The sequence below is a fragment of the Calypte anna genome, chromosome 5A (assembly GCF_003957555.1).
Source record: "Calypte anna isolate BGI_N300 chromosome 5A, bCalAnn1_v1.p, whole genome shotgun sequence".
NCBI classification, from domain to species: Eukaryota; Metazoa; Chordata; class Aves; order Apodiformes; family Trochilidae; genus Calypte; species Calypte anna.
The window spans coordinates 23,148,838-23,166,287 of record NC_044251.1 but is presented as its reverse complement, the minus strand read 5'-3'; the positions used below and the strand labels follow the sequence as shown (position 1 = coordinate 23,166,287).

The 17,450-nt window shown below is 38.2% G+C and overlaps 1 protein-coding gene across 1 annotated transcript in view; it reads left to right on the top strand.

Moving 5' to 3' along the window:
* The first annotated feature begins 6,504 nt into the window (after positions 1–6,504).
* Positions 6,505–17,450, top strand: part of CEP128 (centrosomal protein 128) — a 101,788-nt gene continuing 90,842 nt past the window's right edge. The window contains exons 1-7 of the mRNA XM_030452313.1: positions 6,505–6,682; positions 9,786–9,946; positions 11,276–11,362; positions 12,003–12,129; positions 13,051–13,172; positions 15,295–15,386; positions 16,068–16,140. Of these exons, the coding sequence (XP_030308173.1) occupies positions 9,800–9,946; positions 11,276–11,362; positions 12,003–12,129; positions 13,051–13,172; positions 15,295–15,386; positions 16,068–16,140 (648 nt within the window). The 5' untranslated portion in view covers positions 6,505–6,682; positions 9,786–9,799. The remainder of the gene's footprint in view (positions 6,683–9,785; positions 9,947–11,275; positions 11,363–12,002; positions 12,130–13,050; positions 13,173–15,294; positions 15,387–16,067; positions 16,141–17,450) is intronic.

The following is a 17,450-nucleotide window of genomic DNA, read 5'->3' as shown; positions in this document are numbered from 1 at the left end:
TGCGTGGCACTGTAATTCGTGGACAGCAAATACAACATTACTGCAGCTGCTACAATCCACAAAACAACTTGCTGGTTACTCTACCCCCTCATTTTTGTCCAAGACATCCAGGGTAACATTGCCTTACATCCATGAGGCATGACCTATCTTTTTGCTTTGGGGACCATAGACAAGACATGTATGCTCATCCACCCATCTGTAGATGTTCTGAGCAGACTTCAAAATTAGTAAGAACTGCTTAATTTTTGGTTACTAGGCTTGAACCCTGAATGAGAGAAGCAGGGGACTCCTCTTGTTCAAGGCTTGATAGCCTGGAAGCAAGCAGTACAGAACTTGTGAATTCAGCCAGGTCTGGATGCACTCACTGCCTTCTGAGCTTCAAGACTCAACTTCGTGTCCTGAGCCAGGAACATCAACACTAAGTCTGGAGAGAAAAAGGACTGTTTCTAACCCCATGGTGTTTCCACAGGCGCTGGTTTTGCCCTGCCACTGTCCTGTTAGCAAGGCCACTGTCTGTGAGCCACCCTTGGCTCCCAGCTTGCTGTTCCTCCCAAAGAAGTTCAGGGCACTGATGGACCTGACTGTTCCTGCTTTGCTTCCTCTAGGACCTTCCTCCAACCTGCTCACAGCCCAGGACCCCCCCATTGGGGCTGGTCCCTGCAGCCCTGCCCTGCCTGGCCTTGGGCTCCACTAAGCCAGGCCTGACTCCCAGTTTGACATCTTGGCCCATCCTCACCCATCCCAGTACCCAGGAATGTGCCCAGTGCCTGGGCTTTGGAATGCCCCTGGCTGCCCAGTTCCTGTCCAGGCAGGTGGGACAAAATGGGTTGCCAGACCCTCTCCCCTGCCTCAGGGGGATTCCCTGTGCATCCTTGTGCCTGGCCCTGAACGGAGCCACTTGGCTTGTGGTTCCACACTCTGTTTACTCCTAGACACCCCCTCTGGTCCTTCTGCTCAACATTTTCCTGATCAGGCAGGTAGATGGTGGAACAAAAAGTATGCCTGTAAAGCTGGAGGGAACTGCAGGCAAGAGATGTCTGCAAGATCTAGGTGAGAACTCAAATTCAGGAGAGAAAACCACAAGTAAATACATGCAATAAGATAAACCCTGTCAAGCAGAAAAATGGGAATACTGTGCACTAATTCCACTTCACTTTGCATTTATTGAGTTGTCAGTTGAATACTTTATCTGTCAAGAAAGAAATAGGCAAACTGTGGATTATTCACAAGATAGAAAGGAAAACAGGAGTTTTAGAAACATGGACTGTATTGAAGGAACAATGGAACACAGTCACAGCTTAGTCAAGACTGCAAATATTTCAGGGTGTAACAAAGAACTGCAATCAGTAGTTCTGACAACATCAGTTCTGAGAGGGGTGACATCTAGCAGCTTGTAGTGACAGACAACTTCACCCCCAATCACTGTGTAGAATATTAATTTGTTCATTTTTCATGTAGTAAAAAAATGTTGATGTATTAAAAGTATCACCTACATATGTACATCCACAATAATAAACATAACCCTAAGAGCAGGCATTCAAAATCCTGTATGCCTTAAGGTTAAAAAAATGAAGCCTTTTTAATTAATTAATATGGCTTATGCTCTAATTTGAATAAGCAAATAGGAAAGAAACATCACTTGTAAATCTGCAGTATACTGAAGAATTTTTTTCCTTTTCCTCAGTTCCTGGTGCTTTTTCAAAGACCCCTGTAGGTTCCTGTTAATTTAAGCACGGCCAAAAAGGCAACCTTATTTATCCACTCTTACAGACACTCCCTCTAGTGACAGCTATGGTCCCTATTCTAGTACCAATCATCTCAAGCACTGCAAGGCTCAGAACACCATTGATTTTGGGGTGATTTTTTAAAAAGTAACATCATGCTTATCTGCCAGATTTCATATGTTATCTCAGATATTGTTACATTGCTTTTGTGCTTATACAAAAATCAGATAAAACACAACAGACTCTAAGATGCAATTAGTTCTAACTAGTTTTCTATACAAAGTCCTTCAGATATTATCAGATATCAACAGTTAAATCTTGTAATATCTGCATGAGGAAGTGTCCAAACTGGAAAATAATTCAGTGTAGAGTAGAATAAAGACTTGCTGTTTTTTTTGTATTATCAACATGTTTAGCTATTCTAGACACTTGTAAGATATACCAGTTCCTCCTTGCTTGTATGTCAGTATCAGAAATAATTTCCAGTCTGTAAGAAAAAATTACATTATATTTGCTGCTTTGACAGAGCATTATTTATCAGAAAAAGTGTTTGAATAGTTACATGAAAGAATATTTTTCTAGCATCTTGGCGATTTCTGCCTATATGGCCGATTTATCTTCAACTTCAGGAACAGGTAGTTAAGGAATTGTATGATTATGGGATCTTAAATCACACTTGTGCTTCTCCTTTTGCTTTATTTTATGAAAAAGTGAGGAAAAGATGTAAATATTGAAATATTCAGTTGGCTAAAGACTAAATAGGATTGTCATAGCTTTTCTTTTTGATAGCCTTCTGAAAGAAATATCTAAACAATCTTGTGAAAGCAATAAGAATAAAGACTTGTCATGAACAACAATATAGCATGAAAATATACCACTAGTGACAAATTCAAGAATTAACTTCTTTTTTCTTCTTTTTAAAGGAATTATTAAAAGATATTATAGTTCTTCTGGATTTTCCACTTTTAAGGTCTGTGTCCTCAGGCTTCCTATACATTTATTTATTCATATAGTAAAGACTCAGAACTATCTTTTCTTTTTTTAAAAAAATAATGATCTTTCTTACAAATATGAGGCAAGGGGCACAATGCCATTAATCAAGTAACACCTTGAGACCATATTGACCTCTCTAAATGCAAGCACTGTCAAGTGACTATCCTAACACAGCAGTTTAGATAACAGAATGCTGGGATATATCCTGTTGATTTCATATAGTAACATGAAAGTGTTCTGTCCTTACAAAGAAGTGCTTCAGAAGTATGTGTAGTACAATAGTTTATTATGCATAGTTAAAACACTGATTTCTCATTATCACAGTTTTATGATGGGCTGGCAATTAACTGGATGACAGATGCTGTCTACTGATCCCCTTCCCCTCCCTGATAAAGAAAGGAGAGAGAATAGGGGAGAGAGACTTACGAGTTGGAAACTAAACTACACAGCTTTAATGAACAGTGATGATATAACAGGAAAAATTACTAACTATATCCAAATATACAGGAAAAATGATACTATGTTCCTTCCCCTTTCCCCCATTAACTCTCTCACCACCACTGAGGCTGCAGGGCAGCCCTGGGAAAGTCCAGGCTGGACTCCTGGAGTCAGCTCCAGTTGGGAGCTGGAGGCAGGAACACACAGATTCAGGATAGCATGGATCAGGACCACAGGCAGACAAACAGATGGAATCCTCCCAGGATGCTGAAGCAGACAGGAACAGGTGAAGAAGGGTGAAGGGAAGAGACTTGACCCTCTTGATCCCTCAAATTTATACTGAGTACGACGTGTATGGGATGGAATACTCTGGTCAATTTTGGTCACTTGTCTTGTCCATTCCTCCCTAAAGGAGGGTTGCAGGTGTGACCCCTTTACTCCCTTTCTCTTTCTGGAGCATAAGATGTTCCTCAGAACTGAGCAGTGGCCTTGGTTCTGCACACCAGTCTCTAGCCATAACTATAAACTTTGAGCATTATTTGCCCTAAAAGCTGCCACTGACCAAGAAAATTGCTGTTAATTTCAGCAAATACAGCCACTTAGGAGAGGCTTAGATGAAAGCAAAATGACAAGACAGAAAATTATATTCTGTCCCAAAAGAGGACACTCATGCTTATTCATTCCAAACTGAAGAGATGTTGTATGCACTTAACATTTGACGTCTTTTTGACAAAAAAACAAGCAGTACTTTTCAGCTTCAAAAAAGGGAAGTACAGAATTATGAAGATGCTTCTTAAAATTTGCTAAAAGTGGCAGGCAAGGCAGTTACCTTGCATGCCTCACGGTGAATCTTTTAAGGACACCAAAATGCAAGTGCTTATCTAGTAAATAAGGCTTCAGGAAGGGCATAAGCAAGCCAACATCGTTCACAATATGATAACGTCAGTTGCTAAAACCAACAAATCATCCTTCGGAAAGCTAATGTCATGTTTCAGCATAGAACACAAAGTTCTCTTTCAAGTGCTAGCAGGAAAAACATCAAATATAGTAAAATGAGCTTAAAAGTAGTTGAGAAACAACCTGAAAACCAAAATATAATTATTCCTTTTCATATGCAACAAAACAAGGAATGCTGCCAGTCTATAAGACTGGTAGATTAATTAGCATAGAAAGGGAGTATATAGAGGAGATAATGCCATAACCCAAAACCAAATGATATGTTATTTCTGTGCTTTCTGTAGAAGAGCTAGAAGACATTCTCAGACTGATATCTCTTTGTGGATAGACAAATTCAACTTGAGAAAAATAACCAGCCAAAATCTTATTTATTTGGCTGTTGAAATAGCAGAACTAGTGACTGTGATGTACTTTTCAATTAACACCCTTTTTTTTTTTTTTTTTTTTTTTTTTTACAAAAGGGCTGATTAATATTATACTAATATTTAACAGAATTTCTGAGGAAAATAAAGGCATCTCAGATCCAGATAATATAGATTACAGAATAAAAACCACAGAATGACAGAATCCAGAGTCAAAGAACAAAGTTTCAGGTCTGACAGCTGTAGTGGATACTTTAGTAGAAACTGTAAGAATAAATTTAATGAATGCATGTATAAACAAGATCTTTGGAGGAAGAGTCAAAACAATTTTTTTTTTTTTGAAATACACACATAATTTGGAAGTCTTCAGAAGCCATCAACAGAACTTCAGATACAGTTTACTTAGATTTTCAATCAATCTTTAGCACTGCCTTCAGAAAAGTCCCTTAAGCTATGAGCAGTAGTATAGAAACAAAGCACTTTTTCACACATCCAGAAGTAAACTTCAGAAGTCATTGCCAGGAGGTTGTAGAGGCAGACAGGATTATACAAATCTGGGAGCTCTAGGCCTGCAAATAGACACCAAAGGAAATAGTCCTTTTAGAAATTATCTCTTACATAACCAATGTAGATGACAGAGGAAACTACAGAGAGGCCTAGGTCACAGAATGTATCCAAGTTCATGTGCTTTCTGTAAATAACACCTCCTGCAATGTTACAGTGTTGCAATGTTGCAATGTTACAATGTTCATGGCAATGCTGCAGCTGACAGTGTAGTGTACTCAAAAATAGCTGACTGAAGCATTGGAAGCATCTGCATTCTCCTCTTACAGTATTATACCAATATCTACATAGATAGCAAGTGCTGTTGGCTGAGTAGCTATTTTCACAACTGGTATTTAAGAAAGGTGCAGCACTGGTCTTTAGGACCTGTGGTTGTATCCAGTTTGGTGGTCACAGGTGTTAGTATCATCTTCCCCTGGAACATGGTGCTGATAGCAAGCCAGATGTGTTCATGCTCAGCAGAGATACAAATACACTTCTCATGAAGTATCATGAACCGGACCATGCTGCAGTTTGCTCAGGAGAGGCCAGAGCAATGGTCATACACTGGAAGCTAAAGAAAATTGCCTGGGCTGTTGGTGGATGCTGTGTGTGGAGGTGTCTGGCTAACTCCTGAAGGAGTATGCATACAACGTGTGCATACCTACTGCATGAGAGACCTGTGGGTGAGTAAATGTAACGCTCCTGCAGAACAGGAACAACACAAGGCAGTATGGATTGCCAGCCAGGCTTTATTATTCTGCTCAAAGACCAATGGTCACTCCCTGGAGTTGATCTGAGAGGCAAAAGAAACATATCTGTATCAAAAGGCAACCCACTGTGTTTACCTTGGGCTTGAGTGCTTTCCTACAGGTGATTTCCAGACAAACATTCCAGTGATTTTAGGACTACTGCAAGTTCTGCCCAAGTTTCAGAGGCTCAAATATTTTGCTGTGATGGCTCACAGTACGGTTTATCCATTTCCTCTCCTCCATGCCAGTCAATGCAGCAGTCTGGGGTATTCTGTCCTTTTTACCGCATACAAGTGTAACAAATACAGCATTTGCAAACCTGCAGATGCCTGGCTTAAAAAAAGAAAAAGTCAAGAGATAGGAACGGAGGTGATTTCCCTGTAAGAAGCAGCTGTTTTGAGTAGCTCACACACTACTTTTCCCAGTGGCTCAGTCAGCTGCCCAGTCTCCTAAGTGGAATGTGCACACCTGCTTTGCCAGGACAACTGCTTTTGTTCCTGCTCTTTATGGTTAGCTAGCTGTAGTGTTTGTAAACGCCAGCGTCTATTTTGTAAATGTTGACCTTTTGAAAACTTACAAACACCAGGTCACTCCACCACGCTACCGCCGCCCACACCCCCTGACCGCGGCCTCCTCCCTCGGCCCAACGGCTTCCCCTCGGGGCGGGACGGGACGGGGCCGGGCCCTGCCCGCCTTCCCTCATCGCGCCTGCGGGCGCCATTGACTCGGCCCGCCAGGCGTCTCCGCCGCAAAATCGCTTGGGAGTTGCAGTCCCCCACGCGTGGTTTCACATGGATGTTCCGCGGCTCCCGGACTCTCCATCCCACAGAGCCTTGCAGGGGGTCCTGGCGCACGGAAGGTGCCTGTGGGCGCTGGTGTCAGGGCGGCTAGTTCAAGTTGCCATAGCGGCGAGGTGAGGAGGGCGGGGAGCTGCGCGGGGTTTTTGGGCGTGCTCGGGCAAGGAGTCGGGTTCGCTTTGCGGAGGTGGCGCCTCCTCCCGCAGCTGCTGTCTGGTGAGGGCTGGGGGCGAGGGAAGGGCAGAGTCGGGGGCTGCGGTCAGAGTAGCGTGCGGGAAGGGGCTGCGCTCCCCCGCGGAGCCCCGCGGGAGGACGGGCGGCGATGGGAGCGGCGGCGGCGGGAGCCGCAGAGTGCGGCGGCTGTGGGGTGGCTCACGAACCGAGGCGGCAGGCGGGGAACCCGGCGGGCCTGGTGGAAGCCCGACCGTCGGTGTGCTCGGCGACCCTTTAGGGTTGTCCCACTGCCTCTGAGGGTTTTGGCCCCCGCCTGGGACAAAAGATCCCCGAGGCCCTCAGAGGTGAAGTCAGGCGCTAGTAAAGTTAGGCACATGGAGGGCAGGAGAAGAATTTGCAGAGGGCATTATTTGTGCTTATTGCGAACAATATGAAGGAACCACTCTCTGTGCTGAGGTGGTGAAGAGTGCTGAGAATAGTGGCGTAAGTTAACCGTAAAATGTACTGCTGGTGCCTTGAAAGCGTGATGGTGAAATGCCACCATGCTGGCTCACCTTCCTGGTTTGTTTTGGAGACTTCTGGCTCTGTTAGAAGCGCTGAAGGAAAGGGCCTATCAGCTGTCATATTGTTCCTTCCAGGAATGACGATTTTTTTACTCAGCTTTAATCATTAGGCTTCAAACATGCTTTTAGTACTAGAGAACTAAATGTCTTCATTTATCTGGAGCTAAACAAGCAGTTTGGTCTCTCACCTGATGACCTCTCTCCAACCAAGAAGGGAAATCAGGAAGGGAGAAGAGAAGCTCATGGGTTTAAATATAAACAAATTTAAGGAAACAACATAACTAATACAAACATGGACATAAAGTATGTAAGTTTATACTAAGCTACAGTCCTGCTAGAGAAGCAGGGGTAGCAGCAGGCTAACAGGAAACAGAGCTCTTCATCCCCAGCATACCCCCCCCTTTCATAATGAGCCCAAAGACAGTGGTGTGGGGTACACCTCTAATCCCACTTGGGTCACCTACCCTGATTTAAGGTCTCTGCTGACTTGGGTCTACTAATGGCCTGTCGTCCAAGTCTGGCCTATGAATCTGTTAGTTACGTAGTCATAGATTAATCTGTGTGGAGCTAAACGAATAAAAATACTTGAGAAATATTCAGGATGTGTATAATGAGTTCATCTCTTGCCTACTGGAGCTGGAGAGACTGTCAGCTGTATTTCATGTTTGCTTTACCATATTTTGGCTCTCTTAAGGAGAGAGTGTGAAAATTGAAACAGCTTTTTTTTTTTAATTTTTTTTAATGATGTTTTATTCTCTGTGTGAGAAAGGTTGTAATCGGTTTGGGTAGACTAAAATCTAGTAGAAGTCAAAGTAGATTGTATGTTCATGAGCTGAAATCAGTTTAGGTTTTTGGACAAAGTAGTAATAGGCTTTATTTTTGTTTAAATTAATAGGCAAATGTATGTACAGAATATTTGTACCAATTCCTGTTTTATTAGCAGTGTTTTTTAATAAAAAATGAAACTTGGGCAATTCCTTTAGAAATGAAGATGTTGATTTGTATGAAAAAAAAGCTTCAACTTAAAAGTACTTATGGTTCCTCTTAGGCTGCTTGTGTGAATGAAAAGGAATGGTACTTAACTGTAAAGAGTTTTCTTCAGACAAAATGTATTGTGTCTAGCATTTTCTTTTATGTTTACCTTGTTCACTAGCCTTTCTTCAGGCCATAGTTGTCTGAATCTTTTAACAACTTCTTTTACCGTGTCTGAGGATTGTTGCCCTTTTCTTCCCCTCTTTATCTTGCCTTTTTAAGACCCAGCAATCCCCTTTCTTTCCTTACAAGCTGTATTTCTTAAGTAATTTTTTAATTCTAGTCAAGTGAATCATCCCAGCATCAAAATAGTAATCTGGGTTGTGTTGAATTAATGTTAGATAAAAGAATAATATTTCACAATTTAAAACGAACCTTAATTTTAGATTTTGTATGGTGTTAGTTTTTTCTTTCTGGAACATGATACTATTGATACATATGTAACTTGAAATACTAAAGCTCTTAAATAGACTTTTTTCGTTTTTTTTTTTTCCCCTTCTGTATTCCTTGCTGTATTTGTTGAGCTGGACAAATGGTATCAGCTGCAAACTTAGTAAATATACAGTATTATATTGTGTTAGCTTGTTGTACAATGTTGTACTATATCATATTAATTATATGTTATAGAAATATATTATCAGATGATTTAATGACAATATATAGTGGATTCACTGTAGGTTCTCACTTGGTACCACTCTCCAATTTGACACTTAATTTCTGATAACTGCTCTATAAGTTCTGAAGTTCTGATACTCAGTTTCGCTTCCATTTTAGGTTTTGTTTTGTTCACGTTTCTTTAACTTACCTTTGTGAATGATGTGTCTCTAAGGTTGTGTGGGTTTTTTGATTGTTTTGATCACCAGATCAATTAATTTGATACTATCAGGTACACTGCAGTTTTCTTTCCTTTCTCTTCTTTTTAAAATACTGCATTTATCTTCTTCTGTAATATCTCCACTTCTTCTTGAGTTAAGATACAGGTGCTTAGATTTGCTTTAGACAATTAGCTACTTGGGTTTATTTGTCTTATTTGACCCTGGCCAATCTGAATATAGCATAGCAAGTAACATAAGGGGAATCTTTCTGCAGAGCAGAACAATTGATAAAACTCTGATGTCTCCACTGTATGTTTGGGGAGAAGAAGTTGCTTTGGGCTATGGTCTCTTTCTGGGTTCTGAACACTTACAAATAGTAAGAGTGCATCTTTTGGGTTGTTTCTCCCCTAATGACCTCTGCCTCTTGCGTCCTGGCACTGCTTCATGGTGTGAACAAACATAATTGAATAGCAGTTTGAAGATTTATTTAAAAAATGCATCCCACTGACACGAGCCAGAAGGTCTAAGTGTGATCTGAGCCCACAAAGATGCTTTGGGAATATTGTGCAAGTCAGAGACTGTTCAGTTAGAATCAGGATTTAACACTCATTACTTTTTCTGGTCTTCCTTCCTAGGTTTCAAACTACCAATGGCAGACTCATCCAGTGACTCAGATGGCTTTCTTAGAGGTCGAATAGGAAGGCGCCCACCTTTGAGAGCATCCCACAACAGAGCTCTGAACTATGGTGCTGAAGAAGTTACAGAGAAGATCCATACTTTAACAAGCACTTTGCAGGTTGTTTACTAAAAACAGTTTTAAAGCATTTATACAGTGCACTTCTGTAGCTTAGGGTCAAATTTTTATTTTCTGAAGTTGTGGAAAATACAGTATTAATGGGAAGTACTAATTTCTCTACAAACCAAAAATGTTTTGAAAAATTGATCATATTGCCTCTGAGCCAACAGTGTGTGGCTTCTTACTCTTCATACTGCCATTGTTTCAGACAGTCATAGAATGTTGTTGGAAACAATGATCTGTTGGGTAATTCTGCTCATAAAATTAGCAAACTGAATAATAAACTTTAAGATTTTCACAAGAGGCATTAAATTTTGGAGCAGAAAGTTCTAGACCCATCTTTATTGTTATGTACCGTGTAAAATTTTGCAGTTCTTAATAAAACAAATATGTAGGCAGTGAATTCTGTCATGATAGAGTTTACAATAAAGATATTTTCTCGATTTGGTGAGAAACAGTATTTGTAAAAGATCCGTGAGTTTGCAGGAAGAAGTGTTCATCTAATTCCTGGTTCTTCAGTGGAGAAAATCTCTGAATCTGTTTTGCAAGTGGCAGTGGACATTTAGCTATCTTGACATCATTTATTTATTATTGTTGAGAAGTCACTCCCATTCTTTAGTTGACAGTTCTGAATACTTTGACTGTATTGGCTTATGTATCACTGGTATGGAAATATTGTTTGGACCACAATTTTATTATTTTCTTTTTAATATCTGAGAAGAAAAATTCATATAGCATGCTGAATTTAAACTTCAAAACTTCTTAGCTGGAAAACAGTCAAGGCAGAATGTAATCTGACTCCTTTCTGAAAGGAACTCTTTGATATTGTCATGTTTCTGTCTAACCTTTTTCTAGGTGTTTTTCTGAAATTCTGATTTTAAGCCTATTGTTTTTAATGCACTGCTTTTCAGCCCATCTGCTATCTGATTCAGTTCCTCATCTGGTCAGAGAATGCTCATGCAGAGAATTTACCTAATGTGTTGATCTTAAAAATTTCCAGTCAAATTAAAAAAATTCTCAGTCAATTTTGTTTTACAGGTAGGTAAAGTTCAGAGTAAAAAGGTTTTTCTACAGAATGGCTGAAATGTGTAAAACTTTTTGAAGCTTTACTGTTTTACTGTAAACATATTTTTGGGTTTTGTTTTTTTTCCTTCCCCTTAGCTATGCTGTTCATCTTCAGATTCTGGTCACCTGAATGGATTTTGAATGTTTAGACTCTTTAAAAAGCACTTGTGTTACCAATTTACTTGTTTAACCACAAATGATAAAAACAACTGTAGTGTTTAATTAAAGAAGGTCTCTGTTTTGACTTTTCAAACTTTTTTTAAGGATACCAACCGGAATCTAAGGCATGTTGACCATTTGCTAGGACAATACAGAGAATACAACAAGGAACAAACCGATGCAATAGAAACTGTGAGCAATTTTTGGTTTATCTTTACTTAAACCTTTTCTGCTAACAGCATTCATAGCTGAAGATTTGGTAGTAAGGGACAGACTATATTAAGAGTTAAGTATATGTAAGCAGACACTTTTCATATTTATTTGAACAATCTAAATCAAACTATACTAATATGTAATAATACTCTGGCAGGCTTTGTAGCTTCATTAGTTTCTGCATTCTAAGCACCATGTAGATTATAACGCTATGCAAAGTACAAGGCGAATAGCTGAAGTAAGGTATTAGGGAACATGTTTCTTCTACATAAATAAGTGATTTTTATTTATAATAATTTATTATTATTATTGAACATTTCTTGGAAGTAGATATTCTTTTGGTTATAGATAACATGCTTTGGAGTTTTCTTAGTGTTTTTCACCACTGTTTTAAGTAACTTGATATTTGAAGCTGCCAGTGTTAGAAACACGTTTTACTGTGGTTATGGGTATATTATGTACAGGATATTGAAGAAAAAACATTACTAATTCTTAGATATACTTGGCTTAAAAATAGTTTTAATTCTCTTAATAACTTTGTAGAAAAGTAATATTTTACATGCATGAGTTTTTATATCAGTCTGTGTTCATATTTCTGTAAATTGTAATTTCTCTGCAGTTGAAGGAAACACTGGAACAGTCTATAGGTCAGTTAAGGAGCCAGCGGTTGTCCCGAAACTCTGGAATGAGAAGTTCTTCTCTCTCAAGCTTATACCCTAGTGATCTGGATGGAGAAGGGGTATCAGGTAAAACAGTTAATGCTGCTTGAGTATACTTAAAGTATTTCATATAGCTGTTATATGGAAAGAGGAAATTAAGAAGAAAAATGTATAAAGATAATGGTGTGAAAAGTCATCGATTACTTTTAAGAAATTCAGTTTAGACATTTGGGAGATTACATTAAGTTTTGGAGTTGTTTATTTAGTAAATTCTTAAAGCTTTCTGTTACCATCTTTTTTTGCTGATATCCTCAGAGATCTAAATGAAACGTTGATTCTTTCAGTGGAAAAAATTGTCCACTGCATGAGTTGTAGGGATTCAGAAGTTAAACCTAAATCCAAAATATATTGCAGCTTCTGAAGCTTGCTTCATAGCAAAAAGAAAAGTTAAATTTTAAGTGCATAAGACTGTGGATATAAAGCTCAGTGGAAAAGGAAAAACTAAACCAATGTATAACCTAGAGGAAAGTAGTTTTTTCTGGTATGTCTCTCTGAAAATTCATTATATTTTATGAGAAATTATATTTGGGAGGAGTATTCCTCCCAGAAATAGTATTTAATATATTTTAGTAGAAAGCTCTAAAGGTTTCATTTTTCTAATGTAAAAGCTGTGAAGTACTGTAGTTTGAAGCTACAAATGCAGCGGAGGAAAAGCTGTTGCTTGGACAAAGAAAATTTGAAGAAAATGTCACCTATTGCTTAGAGGTACAAAGGAAACCTCTTTTCTATCAATCATATACATGTATTCCAGACATATTTATATTGAAGAAGAATCCTAGGATGAGCTGAAAAAGAACTATGTCTGTGCTTTTTAACTTCAGTAGTTGCTTTGTCTGTAGCCTATCAGGATATTGGGAAGATGAAACACTTTTTTTGTGAGGCAAAATGAAAAATTTCCCATACAGTTCTGTCTTCCTACTTATTTTTTTTATCTCTTATCTCATAAAGGGAACCGTCACTTCCTGCCTACTTCTCCTCTCAGGGATTATGGAGACTCACAGGGCAGTAAACACCGAAGGTCCAGATCTGCAAGTGTTCGATTTGTCAATGAGGCAGATAATTTGGACCAGGTACAGAGCACAAATGGAGGCTGCTTCCTCAAACAGGCAATACATGGTTACCAGGCTCTTTGATTTTACATCACAACATTATTCTAATAAGCTAAGAATGTTTCAGTTGTGAAGTGTGCTTTGAATGCTATGTACCCTTCTTCATTAGGCAATCATCTCTTGTATTGTCAGTTTCAAGCAAATCTATCATTATAGATAAAAAGATGGAGATGATAGTGATAACAAAAAGAAGTTATGATAAGAATAGCTTTACTTTTAAAAACAAATCTGAGAGAGAAAAATAGTCTCTGAATATATCATTAGTATTCACCTACATTCTGAAATCCAGTGTGGCCATAAAAGGTTTATTCTTTTGTTCTGCTTTAGTTAATGGCACATGGTCTTATTGCTTTTACTGTTTACTGCAATGTGGCCTGGATTGATTTTCAGCCATCTAGTTCTCTATCTTATTTCTCAGTCTGACCAGTGAGGAGGATAATTTGACCCTGTACTTTAGGCAGATATGAGGAGGAGAGGCATACCCCTCAACTTGTGTCTACTTGCAGACTCTTCAGGAAAAAGAAATCAATTACTTTAATGAATAAGATTATAGGCTTTCTATATCCTACCTATAGATAGGAGATTTCAGATTTTTGCATTTTCAGACTGAGTGGCTAGACCTGCTTGAGTGAATCTTTCTCTGTAGACTAATTTGTCTAGGAGAAATGTATTATGACTGATATCAAAATGTCTGATTGTGAAGTGTACACGTTGACTTCATTAAATCAAGCTCCAAATAAATAATTTAACCATTGTACATTCTGTCAGTTGACTTTTTGGGAAGTACTGAGTGCTGCAGAATTTCCTGGACTTGTATTTAACCCTGTTTCATTGTCCTTTCAGTCTACTCCTCTCCCAGGAGCATAATCCTTGGAAGAAAATAATCTTGTATGAAAACCTTTCCTCCTAAATTTCCAAAAAGCTTAAAAATACTTCAGACTGCTTCTAAATAGCCTATAAATATCTTAGAAATTTTATTCAAGGAAGTTCATGGAATGTATAAAAAAATTATAGTAAGTAACTGTGTAAGCAAATGTCAATTTCTCCTGTTTTTGTGGTAACTGCTGGATTAGTCCTTACATTTGCTTTTCATTGAGTGAACATAACTTTATCATTAACCTGTTTGTAAGGAGAGTATAGTGCTTTGAGGAATGATAAACTAGTAGTCACTGCTCATGACCATAGATAAGAAATTGGGATAGAGATAAAGCACTGATACTTAACTGAAGCTGTGGCTTTTTTTTCTTTCAGTAAACACAGTCTTCTCTGACTGCACTCTGACTGCTTCTAGCTAAGGTTGTTTTCAAGCTGAATAGGTGTTTAACGAAACACAGGGGAAATGTTAGTGCCTGTGTCTGAATATTGAGGGCAGACATCTGGGTTATGGGCTACTTCTTTAATTTGTTCCCTTAAAGATTGAGGGCCTGCTGAATGTAGGAAATCGTAGATTTTACAGAGGAAAATAGATGTGGTTTGGTGGTTTTTTAATTCCAATCTCTGAAAAAAGCATTCTGGTAGTGTATAAAGTCTCTTGCAAGGTAAACTACCTTTCTTCAGTGCTTTGGTAGTTCCCAAATACATCATAGTGTTCTGCTTGATCACTTCTGGTTTCATATACCATCTTTTTATAGTAAGATATGTAGCAGGGCAGAACTTTTTTTTAACTTACACTAGCATTTATTATCATGAAATGTCTCTCCTGATTTCTGCTGTTCAGATCTTTCAGCTTGCTTTGTATTACATTAAAAAGGTGGTGCAGTGTTGGGTTACTAGAATGGCCAAACTCTGAACCATAGAGAGAAAGCATAGATGGGAAACTTGGTTTAGCAAATAATGTACTGAAAATTAAACTTCAGTGCACAAATGTTGTGAAGGGTTAAGTAAATTAGAAGCATGGAAGCCTCATCCACTCCAGGCTCACCAGCAAGTCATGGAATTTTGTTATTTTGTAGGTTATTTTGATCTGCTTTATTTTAAAAAGTGTGTGTGTACATATGTGTGAACACACATATACGTATTTGTGGATTATCACAGAAGGAAGGGTCTCTAGGCCTTGGCTGAATTTGTGTATTTTAATTTACAGCTCCATTCTTTCCATCAGTCTCTCCGAGATCTCAGTAGTGAACAAGTTCGCCTAGGAGATGACATCAGTCGGGAGCTTTCAAGAAGAAATAGGTATAGACAGAATGTAACTCCATGAGAAGAGTGGTGTGGAAAATAATATTATGCTTTTGAATAAATCTCAAACCTCTTTTGTTCTTTTGTATTTAAAAAAATAATTTTGGGGAGAGTGGGTAATTGCACAGCATGTAGATGAAAGAGGTATTATAAATTGCATGTTTCATGTCATCTTGTGTAGTATTTATGAATATAAATAACATCAGTTCTGATTTGTACAGTATATGTGGCTTTTCCTCACATTTTTTGTATATGCACAAAGTGAAAAGGACTTGGGAATTTCTTTTATTACAACTTTGCTCCTTAGTTATTCATGGTAATGGAGTCTCTTGAGGGCAAGATCTCATGCAGGCAAAAGTATTTTTTGAAATACATACTGTTTCAACATATTGTGCTTTGTCTAGTAGCAATAGCAGGAATAGAGGTGTTCATAATTTTGTCTTTGTTGACCTGATACCTACCCTTTCAAACTAGATGCTCTGTTATCTTCATTTGGGGGATGGAAATGCTTTTTATCAGGAATTTTCCACTTGAGGATGGTCTCTGATTATGCTAGGAGGCTGTAGAACAAATTGAAATAGCATAAAATTCTAGGGGATTGTTGCTGTTTAAAATGATCACAGTTGATATTTAGTTTTTGCACTGTAGAATATTGTCTTTTTCTTTTTTTCTGTGAAGGACTGATGCTGAATTAAGAAAGACTCTAGAAGAATTGTCTGAAAAGCTCACTGAGTCCCAAAGACAAGAAACGGTGAGTGTGACCAACATGAGATGATTTATATTTAGCATTCTAACTAGGATGTGTGCTTCTAATATGGTATATATGTTGATAATCAGAACCACATATTAGTACATATACTGAACTTGATGGTATCTAGGATACTGTAGGTTGTTCTAATGTTACTCTTCCATAATTAAATCAGCAAGGCAAGTTTTATGTTTTGGGTACTTTTTAAAGTAAAAATGAGTGTTTTTATGAAGTTTTTATGTAGTGAATTTTTCTGTTCAAAATTCACAATCTTGGTCAAAAAAATGGTTATTTGGTTATGATACTAGAATAGAAATGCATTGAATGATAATTCTGCACAATACTAGGTCTTAACATTTATGCCTTGGGAAATTGTTGGCGTAGTATTGATCTCTTCTTGTTAATCTCCCTGTGGATTTTTTTTCTAGAACTTGTCCAGCCTGTTTTATAACTTGCATATCTTTATCAACTTTTTTGTTCTATAGCAAGGAGTTACTTACATAGATTACATATTGTGAAAAGAGCTGCCATTTTTGTGGTAGTTTGGTTTTTTGGTTGTTTTTGTGTTTGTGTTCTGTATGCTTTGGCGTTTTTGTTTTTTTGTTGTTTTAATTTAATTGCTTTTTATCTCTGATTTTCATTGGTAGAAGGCTGTTCAGTTTCTTCAGAGACTTTTTGGAGGATTCCTTCCTCTTCAGCCTAAAGAATTCTGACATACTTAATCATTCATTATATCCAGGCAGCTCCACACTATTGAAGAAGCCTAGATGGTAGCAACATTCTGCACTGCTTCATTATCTGTGCTCTCTGCTACTTGGTGTGGATCCTTTGCCCTTGTTGAAAGCCTAATGATCTGCTGTGAAGCTGATGAGGCTGACAGAATGGGTGAAATGCAAATGCAAAGCAAATGCAAAAGAGGAGAATTTAGTGTGGAAGGTAGGAATAAAAATGACTCAATAGGCATAGCAAAGCATAAAATCAGTGTGTGTAGAAACTGTGGTCAGTTACTGTAGATTTTTGAGATCTCTTGGTATCTATATGTGCTCAGGAATTCTTCTATTGACATTATTTAGAGAACTGATTTCTAATTCATGAAAGTGAGTTGGGTAGCAGAAAATACTTATTTCCTCACAACTTCTTATGCAAAGCTGTGCAGAAACTTTTGTCCTTAGTGCTTTTATCATTTTGCTTTGAATGCTTGTTTATCACCTCCAACATTGCCATCTTTGTATTTCCATTCTACTGTATGATCCTTGGCAATAAATTGTGAATTTGAAATCTTGATAATTTGACCAAGTAAGTAGAAAAACTAT